Source organism: Rhinolophus hipposideros (assembly GCF_964194185.1).
Source record: "Rhinolophus hipposideros genome assembly, chromosome: 16".
NCBI lineage: Eukaryota > Metazoa > Chordata > Mammalia > Chiroptera > Rhinolophidae > Rhinolophus > Rhinolophus hipposideros.
In genome coordinates this window covers 57,463,887-57,476,086 of record NC_138062.1, presented here as the reverse complement: position 1 = coordinate 57,476,086, position 12,200 = coordinate 57,463,887, and the positions used below count along the sequence as shown (strand labels likewise).

The window sequence follows — 12,200 nt, the reverse complement described above, 5'->3', positions numbered from 1 at the left end:
ACCGGAACACATTCTCTCTAGACCTAAGAAGAAACCACGCTGGCCGACACCTTGATCTTGAACTTCTAGCCTCCACAAAAGGGAGAGAATGAATTGTTTCAAACCATCCAGTTTGCAGTAGTTACAGCAGCCCTAGCAAACTGATGTATTTTGTATCTCTATGTAGAACAGAGCCAGTTTTAGGCCCAGCTAACTCTAAGGGGCTGTTCTCAAGCCAGGGGGGCGACTGGCCAGGGGGGACCGGCCAGCACACTCAGTGTGTCCCAAGCCTCCGTCAGGAAGCTTGGTGACAGTGTCCAGCTTGAGACCCCTGGCCTTGTACTCCAGGACGCCACTCACGCCTGCCAGAGTAGTTGCTCCCTTACAGCTGTATGACACCTGAAAACGGGTCTCACCCACAGCCCCAGGCTGAGTCTGGCTTTCCTCACCCAACATGGAAAGCCCGAACCCCAGTTTCAAGACTCTCACAGCTTGCAGAGAGCCTCCGTGCAGGAAATAGCACGCCTCACCGGCCTCCATGTGCAACATGGTGACGGGGTCTTGTCAACCTGTCATTGGAAAACGACTCTACAAGCCCCTGCGGTGGGGGAAGTTCACAAAGTATTTATTTGCAGCAATTCAGACAGACAGGGCACCGAGGCCCCAGAGCAGACCTGTCTTTAATGCTGCAGCTTCTAAGGCCAGCTGGGAGGATTTTCAGATTGCTCTTTTAAAACTAAACAGCCCAGCGGGAACACAGGGTACTTGGGAAGAATTGGCAATTGTTCGGGGGCCTGTGGGGTGGCTGTCCTAGTTACGGAAGGGAGGGAATTGAGGTTCCCAGCAGGCAGCATGCAGATTAACTCTTGGCACACCGGACCAGGGCCAGTGCTGGTGGGAAGTGAGCCCTTCCTCCTGTCCCCAGCCCAGCCTTGTGGCCACCAGGCCTGCCCCACTCATGAGGTGACAGACTTAGCCCTTTGTTGCCCTAACAGGCCTGCAGTCACCGAGTCCCTGGGCAGTTCTGCTTGTGTACCGACTCTCCTCCCAGAGGAAGAGAAGTGCCTCGCTGTGGTGTCACACTAGAGGGGCCTAACCGGGACTCGTGACACAGCACCTCCGGCCAGCCAGGTGCCTTGTCCAGCCGTCTTTAATGAAGAAAAGTGGAATGACTTCTATCATAATAAGGCAACTTCACACGTGAATTTGCACTTGTAGAAAAATGGCTGCATCAGGCACACTGGGCCCATGCCAAGAAGGGGCTGCCCCTCCAGGAGTGTGCTCCGGGTTGTCCCAGCCATGCCCAGAGGCCAAGGGCAGCTATGGAGCACGTGCCTGCCCTCCAGCCAGACCCCCAAACTGCACACCATGGATGGACGCTGGCCCCAGACACCCCAGCACGAGAGGTCAAGTGACTGGTCAGGAGTTCGGCAATGCACACACACCTCCCCTCGCTGAAGAATTCTGAATTCCCATCCCGGCTCTGCTTCCTATGAGCTCGAAGGCCTCGGCGGGTGACCTAAGACAGCCATCTTCTCCTGATTGCTCGGATGGGGAGATGACGCCCACTTCACCGGCTGTTGGGACGATTCAGTATGATGAGCCGGCAGTGCCACCTGAGTGCACGAAGGTGCCGCTGCAGGTCGGTACCGTTCTCTGCTCTGTAATGACCATGACACACGCCCGAGTGCGAACCGTAAACTTTTATTAATGGAAAATGGAATGCCTCGTTAACAGAAACCTTGTTTAAAAATGGCAGAACAAGAACACACTTATTTAAGAAAAAAAAAGTGAGTTCACATTGTACCGAGCGACAACATGGTGGCAGGATCTGTTTCTTAAAAGATTCCACAAGTTCAAGGTAACTGGCTAGGAGGTGCAACAGTGCGTGTGCCTACCTGAACATGCGGAAAGAGTGGGGTTTAGTAGCGGCGGGGGAGGTGGGGGTGCGGGTGCGGGTGGGGGTGGGGGTGGGGGGCCCTGCTGCCGCGGTCCTGGCCGGCCGGTCCTCCACCTTCCAGTGCTCCACTGGGCACCACGTGGCCCTGGGAATGCCCTCCTTGTGCAAAGCCGCCTCGCCTAGGAACAAAGGCACACGTTTGTCTCCTTTCAGCGCGGTACATGGCTCTGCAGCCTTCAGGGCCCGCGTGGAGATTTCCAGGTGAGAGACATCCTATCACAGGCCACATTCTGGGTCCCTGAAGAGTGTTACTTGCACAAGTTGCCAAGAGCAGATTTTGGGGTTTGTTTTAAAAACATTCAACCCAGCAAGTGGATCAAACATGCAAAAAAGGGAGAGGAAGTGAGGAGCAGGAACAAATCAACTTTATCTGGGGACGAAACTTCTTACCCCGACATTCCACCCCGACTGGCCATGTGCCCTGGCCCTGAGGGCCCAGACAGGACCCTCTCACCACCTGGAAGAGAAGAAAGTCTGCAAACACTCCCTTCACGGAAGCCTCTGGAAATGCTGGGGGGATGCTGCCCTCTGAGTTCTGGGACTACGGCCGCTGCCCGGAGGCTCCCCGACCCGTGGGCAGGAGCTGGCCCATACCTTGCCACCTCGCGTGTTCCCGACCTGCCGTGCCTGCGTCCACCATGGCCGGCCAGGCGCGCTCCTGGTGCTCTTCTAGCCTCTGACTATGCTCCGTCCAGTCACGTCCACCCCTGTACCGAGCCAAAAAGAGCCATCGGTCCCAGTGTGCCCAGGGTAAGGCTGTAGCATGCCTGATCATGCCGTTGTCAAGGGTTTCCAAGAGAAGGGGGTGAAGATGGGAACAGATACCCCCAAAGGTACACGTGCGGCCAGGACTCACACAGGTGTTCAGCATCACGGCATCACAACCACACGCGTGACACATATGAAATACTCCCCCACCCCCAAGACGGCTCTTATCAATGACAGACAGAAACAAGTGCTGGTGGGAATGGAAAATACTGCAGCGGTTCCTTAAAAGGCTAAACGTAAGAGTGACCACATGACTCACCAATGCCACTCCTAGGATTCTACTTAAGAGAAGAGGACATATGCTCACACAGAAACTTGTACTTGCATGCTCTTAGCAGCACAATTCATAATAGCCCCAAAGTGGGAACAACCCAAGCGCCCGCCCGCCCATCGACACATGAATGGATACACAAGACATGGTCCATCCATACTGGGGAATGTTATGTGACCACAAAAAGGGGTGACACTGCCACTCGCTACAACGTGGATGGACCTTGAACACACGGGCTCAGTGAGAGAAGCCAGACACACAGTGTGTGATTCTATTTATGTGAAATGTCCAGAACAGGCAAATATAAAGACAGGAAGTGTGTTCGTGGTTGCCAGGGGCTGGCGAGGAGGAGGTGAGGAAGGGTGACTGCTGAGGGGGACGGGGTTTCTTTCTGGGGTGACGAGAATGTTCTAAAATTGACTGTGGGGATGGATGTACAACTCTATGAATACAATGAAAGCCATCAAATTGTACACTTTAAATGGGTGAACTGCATGACATGTGAATTATATCTCACAAAAACTGTTTAAAAAACAAAAACGTGGGCCGGCCCGGTGGCTCAGACGGTTAGAGCTCCATGATCCTAACTCCGAAGGCTGCTGGTTCGATTCCCACATGGGCCAGCGGGCTCTCAACCACAAGGTTGCCAGTTCAACTCCTCGAGTATCGCAAGGGATGGTGGGCTCCGCCCCCTGCAACTAAGATTGAACACGGCATCTTGAGCTGAGCTGCCGCTGAGCTCCCGGATGGCTCGGTTGGTTGGAGCGCGTCCTCTCAACCACAAGGATGCTGGTTCAACTCCCACAAGGGACGGTGGGCTGTGCCCCCTGCAACTAGCAACGGCAACTGGACCTGGAGCTGAGCTGCGCCCTCCACAACTAAGACTGAAAGGACAAACTTGAAGCTGAACGGCACAACTTGACTTGGAAAAAAAAGTCCTGGAAGTACACACTGTTCCCCAATAAAGTCCTGTTCCCCTTCCCCAATAAAATATTTTTTAAAAAAAGAAAAACGTTTCAGACAGAAACTATGGGAGATTAAAATCCAAACATGGTCCCAACGAGCAGGGAGCAGCTATCGCCACAGCTATCCAGGAGCTTTCCAGACCGAAGCTGAACCTGGGCTGATGAGGGCACTGGCCCCCAGGCTCAGCGCTGCTCAGAGGCCCAGGACGAGGAACCTAGGAACCTCCAAGACCTGTCTGCGAGGGCAAACGCCATCCTGCACCCCCGCTTCCCGCCAAGTGAAACGGAATGCATGTAATGTCTGTCAGCAGGTGACGGCCACCCGATCATGCAGTGACACTGCTCAGGGCTGTCTCCTGTTTGAGGATGAGTTCTCTCATTTATGTGTCCCACAGGTACTTAAGGAAAACAGTTTAAATGATGGTGAAAGTCTGAGTGCTAAGTAGGTCACTCAGGAAAGCACACTTTCCGTTCATTTCTCAGAGTGGCACTACAGTCTCTGCCCAACACCTGAAACCCACACTGAGAGATGCAACAGAACCTTCTGGTATCCATGACCCTGGACTTCAAACTGCCTCCTGTCAAGTTTGGGTGTTTGTGCGGGTTGGGAGGAAAGCTTTCTACTGTTCGTGGGGGAAGGCTTGAGGGCTTTCTCCTTCTGCAGGCAGGGGCACCGTGACGGAGACGTTCCCACTTGGGGTGACGCAGGTGACCTGGCAAGGCACGCATGGCTGGTTCACTTTCAGGGGGACTGGCTTCTGACCAGGGGAGGATGCCCACCCCTGTTGTGGCATGCCCACTAACCTGGGTGGGGGTGGCAGCCCCCGGCCCTCGCTCATCCTCTTGTCGGAGCCGTAGCCCCCCCAGCCATCTCGGGAGTCCCGGCCGTGGCGCTCTGGCGGTCCTCCGTGGCCATGGCGGTCGTCTGAGTAGTGCTGGAAGGCACAAGAGGGACAGGGCAACTCTAGCCACATCGCTCCTGGACAGGCCTGAGGCAGGCCCACCTTCTGGGAGGCCTGTCAACCTGTATACACTGATGTGGGCGGGGTGTGGCTCTGCCCAGGCCCCTCCCCTCCAGAACCTAGCTTTGCCAGGTGCTGTGCTTGTGACCCCAATAACCGCCACAGGAGCTCCTGGCAGAGCCCTCTGCTTCCTGACCCCCTCCTCGTCTGAGAACTGACTGCTCCTATAGCTCTATCACTGGCACCACACAAAGCACCAGCGCAGGGCTCTCCTGCCCTGTGAGCGTGGAGAGCCTGCGCTTTATGGCACCTGATGGCTCCCCTGAAGGGTCTACTAAGGAGTCACTGGAGTCTTCCCTGAAGAACTGGGACTGTCCTCCTTGTCGATGACAAGAGGGTCCCTCCCACACCCCTGCTCTGTCACCAGTCTATAGAGGCGCACAGCCCCTCACTAGCTGACACCGGACACAGGTGTGGAAGACAAGAATGATTCAGTACTCCCAGTCTACCAGTTCTGCGCCCAGGAACCCGGCACAGCCAAAGCAGTAACAGAGCCAATCTTATTTTGTCTCAGAAAACATACCCCTATTTTAAAAACCACAATTCTGAGGCCTACTTTTCTCATGGCAGACTCTCTCCTCCTCTGAGCCAACACCCAAAGCACCCCTCATGGGGTGTCTGATTAGCAGAGACACGGGGGCGTACCCCAGCACCTGAAATAAAGACCTTCCAAAACATGAACTGAATGCCCTCCTAACAGGCCCCGAAGCCCAATTTTAGGGACTGTGGAGCATCCTACAGTCCAGAGACTCAGCGGCACTCTCAGCAAGCCTGGACCAAGAGATGCTCGCAGTTTCTGCTGGACCCAATGAAGCAAGAACCAGCCTTACGTATGTGAACACATACAGACTAACTCAGCAAAACATAAGCCATTTCGTGCCCTTCTCCTTGCTGGCAGAACCCGCGTCCACACTCCTCACCCACCCGACACAGCGCAGGTGCTCTGGGGCTGGTGTCTGGGTGTTACTCACCTGCCCATCTCGCTCTCCCATCACTGACCTTGAACCTTCCCTCCTGCAAAAGGGAAATATCTTAATCTAACGGCAGCTGACAGCATGTTTCTGCAGGTCCCATATAAGAGTTCCACGAATGGGGTATTTATATTTCCCCGCTTTAACAACTGTAATTTACTGGTCTGATTTAAAAAAAAAAAAAGCTGGCTCACATCTTTCCCTGGGAGTGAAATCGAACCCTAAGGAGGTAGGAATAAGAATTTTACTGAAATCCCTTGGAAGAAGGGGTCTCAAAAGCAGAGACCCACCCAATGCAGCTAAGGCCTCGTTTACCTGTGGTCTGGTACACTAGTCAGAGCAGGAGAAGCTTCAAAGGGTCCCCAACCTCAGTTTGACCCAACATACGTGATTCACACCAAATATTAAACCAACTCCAGCCATAATGAATTAAATGAGTGGCTTCCCAGCCTCCTTTCCCCTGTTCTTTCTTCCCTTATGGAAGAGCTAATGAATGGTGAAATGGCTCCAGGATGTGCAGCCCAGGGGAACCCAATGAGATTTCTCCTAAAGAGAGAATTAATTCTTCAACTGGAAAAGTGAAGGCTGTCTTTCTAATGAAGTAGACATAGTCTCATTAAACAAGCATTGGCAAAAAAAGGAAAAAAAGACACTGGCCAAAAAACCCACCCATTCCTTCAAAACGCAAAGAAGGCCCAACTAGAACTGCCCCACTTTCTCTGGTCAGTGCTCCTTAGAGGTAGCACAGACCCCACAGGTCAGTGAGCTGCACAGGCGTGGCTCCAGCCCACCCCGCCTGTGCTGGCTCCGGTGGGTCTCACTCCTTCCAGAAACTGTTCCTCATCTGTATTTACAAAGCTCTCTGATTCCAGGGGGAGGGCTTGTGCCAGTGAGAGGGACAGGGCGGAATCCCCAGGAAGCTGTGAAACCCAGCGCCTGGGCTACCTCACAAGAGCTGAGTGAGTGTGTGGGGGGCGGGGAGGGGCGCACTGAGGCTCAGGTCCTGCCCAGGGCCCCATCTGTCCCGTGTGTGCAAAGGTCAGCACATGAAATAGCTCCGAGGGGCATTTTCTGCCAAGGAAGTTGCGGATGTTGTCAGTGACGAGATTCTACTAACACCGTCACCTACCAGGACTCCCAAAGTAAATCAGACAGTAAGAGAATGGACAGAGACCTGTCCCTGCTGCAGGGAGGGGGTGGGGCGCTGACCTGTCAACCACATGGTCCTGGTACTGGCCCCGGTCGCGATGGTCAAAGTCGTGGAAGCGGTGATCATACCGAGGGAAGTCGGGGCGGTACCTGTCCTCTATGGCCACACGTTTTCCTTCTGGCCAATAGATATCATCCCGCCTGTTGTAAAAAGGATGCAAATTTCGTTTATGAATGAGGGGAAAAAGGGAAGGCAGTGAAGGTGGGGAGCGGAGCTCTCTCTCCAGACCCAGTATCATTTAAAATGTCCTGCAGGGTTAATCTCTAAACATTCAATCATTATCACTTTGATTTGATAAATTAATATCCCCCAAACTGCCAAGAGGCATACAGGTATTCTCATCCGACAATCCTGAAAAACGGACCGCTGTGAGCTAATTGTGTCACGAGGCTGTTAATACCTTGCTCCCCACCTGCGCTCAAATGCAAGGGAAATGAAATATTTGATTCTTCTCCCCCTCCCATCTTCTATGGTAACCTGAACCTCCCTCTGAGTTTTTTGCAAAAAGCAAAGGGAATTAGATCGGGTGACAGTGAACTACATACAGCTCAGGACAGCATCCAATTATCTTCTTCCTGATTTTTGCCAGAAAACTAGGCTCATGGGTGATGGGGTGCTAGGTGACCATCAATTAAGCAGCTCAGAGAAGCTAGAGACCAATAAACCTACTTTTTAAACAGAAGGCAATGTCCTTTTCCACATAGCCGACTCTCTGAATCTGTGCCTCTCCCTCTACAAGGACACACAAGACAGAGTGGCAGCCGTAGCCAACGCGGGTCTAATGCATGTTTGATGGTCTCCTGTGACAAGCACTGGAATGGTGATTAAGCTCCAATAGGAACCACAGTGCAAATAATGGGACAGCCTAGGCGAACCCCTTCGGCAAGTGGCAAATCTCAAGATTCTCGGAAGAACTCAGCTGAGAAGAGCTGCACAGCCACCAGATTGTGACATTAAACTAAATGTACTTGAGGTAGTGCTGGCAACGAGTTCTAGAAAGGCGTCTGGGTTCCGTGTTAAATCCCTGACTCTCCATTCCCAGGCGGGCGGAAGCAGCTATTACAATGGAAGGACCTGCCGCCTCTGAGCCACGGCTGGGTCACGTCCTTACCGCCCGTCAGCGTGGGGCCTCCGGAGGCCCTGCCGCCGCTCCTGCTCGTAGCGCAGCTGCTCCTGCTGGCGCCGCAGCTCCTCCCGCTCATGGTGGATACGCTCCTGCTCCTTCCTCCGTTCACGCTCCACACGCATGCGCTCACGCTCCAGCCGCTCGCGCTCCATGCGCTCGCGCTCTAGAAGGTGCCGCTGGCACTCGAGATCCAGGCGCTCCCGCTGTAGCCGCGCCTTCTCCTTCCAGGCCTCCAGGCGCTGCTCCCGCTCCCGCTGCTCCCGCTCTCTGCGCGGACACAGCAAGGCCACCATGACTTCCCGCCATGGAGGCCCCTGGCCACCGAGGCACTGCCCTCCAAAGGGGCCTGGACAGCTCCAGCTGGCCATTCGGAGTTTCTCAAATGTTCACTGGCTGGGGCCCAAGGCTCGGCTGCCACCCACCAGCGAAGAGGCGGCAGGCACTCAACCCACTCCCACGAAGCTGCTTGGATCAGCCATAAGCCCCAACCTCCAAACTTGCCCTTTCTCAAAAAAGCAAACCAGAGGTGGGCTGGGAGGGAGTGGGTGACAACGAGGAGACACAGAGCCTCAGGTCCAGGCCAGGAGGACGCGGCTCAAAGGCCCCCAAATGAAGCCACATGTCATTAGGGGGATAAAAGTAAGAACAGCCGAGGGTAGTTGCTGTGCATACAGAGAAAACCCTGGCGAAGCTATTACACCCTGAGGGTGAAGGGTACGTTGCTGTGTTAATGCTGTAAGCGAGCCATCTCTTTTTCACACCTTTCCCCTAAAAAGGCTGCATTTTTAATTGAGTGTCCTTTTGAACAGACCTGGCAAGGTGTGGCAACAGCAGAAGGCTAGGGGACTGATCCCATGCTGGCCTGGACCGGCAGCCAGGGCCAAGGTCTCCTGTTCTCAGCCACAGCATGTGAGAGGGGTCACTGTCACTCCTCACACTCTCCACTGGCCTGGAAAGGCACCAAACCAAGCACCAGCCAATCGGAAGCAAAAGAACTCTGAATGGGACCAATATGTTCCTGTGTGCTTTCATTTTCTAAAGTGACACACACGGGCTGAACCATGCCTTTAGAGAAAAGCAAACATAGCTAACTTAAATTTCTACGTGACATGCTTTAACTCAAGAAAGTTCCCCAAACACCATGACGTAAAGCTTGTTTCATGGAGCAGCACCGGAGGGAAAATGACAAGGGGCTCCTGGAAAGAACAGGCCTATTTCAATAAACCAGCTTCTAAAAAGGTGAGAGGAAGAAAGGACATCGCGACGTGATGACCACTGCTGCCTGAAAAGGCCGCTAAACGCAGACATGTCAGGAGTAGAGGCCACTTCGATGGTAACACTCTAACAAAGCCGCACATTCCTTGGTTGACATTTTTTATCTCATTTATGTAGAATGTTTCTGGAGGGAAGATTGAGGCCTCATCACTGGGAACCTTCCATCAAAGCCACCCCTGGATGAGCTTGCTCCACGGGCCAGGGTCCACCTCAGCCAGAGGAAAGTCTCAGCAGAAATGGACTTTGATGAATGATTGGCCAACTGTGAACTGGTTTGAACGCTCGCCTTCTGGCCCCAGGGGAAACACAAAAGTCCCAGGAGCCCAGCCACACGAGACACTGGCTTGGGGAGAAAGGACGAGCATACCCAGAGGAGACCAGCAACCCACCAGCCCGCATCGGCCCCACTCACCGCCGCCTCTCTGACTCTCGGATTTCCCGCTCCCACTGCCGCTGGCGCTCTCGCTCCCTCTGCTCTTTGATTTTGTCAAATGACAAGATGTCTCGCTTCTCTTTGCTTTCTGATTTGCGATCCTGACTCTTGGAGCTCTGTTCACCAAAATTGGTTTATTAATGTCAGAAAAATGACTGCAACAAATGCACAATGAAAGTCAAATATGCACATCCGGATTAGACTAAGACACTTCTGTTGCATGGGTTTTACATGGAGGCCGACACAGGCCACTTCATTCCATGCCTGAGTTACGCCGCTCACCATAGAGTCTGGCTTCAAATGTTGCAAACGAAGGGCATTCTGGGAAGAGAAGAGGTGGGACGACACCTCAGAAAACCTACAGGTAGTTTTTCTAGCGTAGCAGAGCCACGTACTCCACATGATCTAAAGAACAACTCGGCTGTTCAGAGCATGGGCACTGGATGCCCATTTGTTTAGTGGGGGCAGCTGTCAAGCCAGCTGTGTGGACAGCTGGGTGATGGACTGCACCTTTCACTTCTCAACTGCTGGCTCAGGCAGGCGGCCGTGAAACAGCAAGCCACAGGCGCGGTACTATACAGTGGTGCCCCCAATGAGGCAGAAAGAATTAATGGGCGACTTCCATCCACGCTGTTCCATTTCTGGGATACGGTAGGAAACACTGATGGCCAACTCCCATTTCTGAGGCCCTCAGAGGCTGGGACACCCAAACTGGTCACGAATCAGCCTCTCCCAGGAAGCTTTGCCACAGTCAGGATCTCAGGGATCCCTGCACACCCACAGCGTGACTCTGGGGAAGGGGCCTGGGCGACCCCATTTTTAAAAAAGCTGCTCAGCTTAATTTATTAATTAGCCCACACAGGGGCAAAAAATAAAATCAATAAAAGGCAAAGCAGCCTGATAAAAAGATGGGCAAAGGCTAGGACCAGACATTCCACAGAAAGCGGGGCGGCGGGGACAACAGACAGAGAGGACTGACTACCTCATCACGAGGGCACATCTACAACCCCAACCCCCCGGGATACGATTCGCCTAAGAGACAGGTGGAGTTTAGTGTGACCACACGTACTGCAGGCTGGAGTGAGGAGAGACAGACACCCAGGTTCTGAGGTGTCAATCTAGTGCCAGCACAGCAGTGGAATCCCCAAACTGGACTCCTGGGTTCACAACCAGGCCTCGTCACTAACAGCCTGGCGTATGCTACGCACCCCACAAATGTCAGCATCCTCCATAACCTTTTCAAAGAGCACCTGATAACATCTATCACTGAGAAAAACGCGCACACACCTTTGGACCTAACAACCCCACTGATGGGTGTTTACCGCATAAACACAAGTCTGCCAAGCGTCACGAACAGGAAGGCCGCACCACGGTGGCTGTCCGTCTATACAGTAGGGGACGTGTCCATCTACACGGGTGATTTAAAGTCCTAGCACGCACACACATCCTACACCAATGTCAACGTCACCTTCCCAGCTTTGATACTGTGCTAGTTACAGGAAATGAAACCATTGGGGGAACCTGGGTGATGGGTACCTGGGACCTCTGTACTTCTACAACTTCCTGTGAAATCTACAATTATTTCAAAATTAAATGAAAAGAGATAAGTTAGTAAGTAGAACTGTATGTCTCACTATATAACACTCTCCACGACATATTACATACAAAAGGCGTCCAAGAACAACTCACAGGTGCCCTGTTAGTGGTGGCGTCTAAGAGCGCACACGTGATGCTCTGTAAAAGGAAGTGTGAGGGGCCCATGTGGAAGCACAGAGGCTGCTTCCATTTTGCTTGGTTGTATCTTCTTGTAGTATCTGAACATTCTAATCACGAGTGCATGAGTACTGTTTATTTTTTTAACATCAGAGGTATTTTAATGGTAAGATTATGGGCCTTTTTTTCTTTTGTTTGATTTTCATGCAGCCCATAGAAAAAATGGCATTGGGAACTTCTCTCTACAGAATCAAAAGGTTAATTTAAAAATTAAGTCTCAACATAAAGTTCTCGGATGACTACTGTTAGCTTTGCATTCACTTACAAAGCATTGCTCTTCTCATCAACATGTTAGCTGGAACCTTCAGCTGGGAGGCAAGAGGTTTGTTTCCCAGAGTGAAAGGGGCAAAACGAGAAGCCACTGGCTTGTCTAGTTGAGTGCCCAAGTTAAGCAGTGTAGCGCCTTCTCAGATAACATGAAGACAGTTTTAGGGTAGACGTTACATT

At 52.7% G+C, this 12,200-nt stretch overlaps 1 protein-coding gene across 1 annotated transcript in view; it reads right to left on the bottom strand.

The window, feature by feature from the left end:
- Nucleotides 1–1,664: 1,664 nt before the first annotated feature.
- SAFB2 (scaffold attachment factor B2) overlaps nt 1,665–12,200 on the bottom strand; it is a 32,709-nt gene continuing 22,173 nt past the window's right edge. The window contains exons 14-21 of the mRNA XM_081076041.1: nt 9,960–10,096; nt 8,258–8,539; nt 7,146–7,286; nt 5,937–5,979; nt 4,748–4,878; nt 2,534–2,646; nt 2,330–2,396; nt 1,665–2,058 (exon numbers count right to left, since the gene is read on the bottom strand). Coding sequence (XP_080932167.1) covers nt 1,902–2,058; nt 2,330–2,396; nt 2,534–2,646; nt 4,748–4,878; nt 5,937–5,979; nt 7,146–7,286; nt 8,258–8,539; nt 9,960–10,096 — 1,071 coding nt within the window. The 3' untranslated portion in view covers nt 1,665–1,901. The remainder of the gene's footprint in view (nt 2,059–2,329; nt 2,397–2,533; nt 2,647–4,747; nt 4,879–5,936; nt 5,980–7,145; nt 7,287–8,257; nt 8,540–9,959; nt 10,097–12,200) is intronic.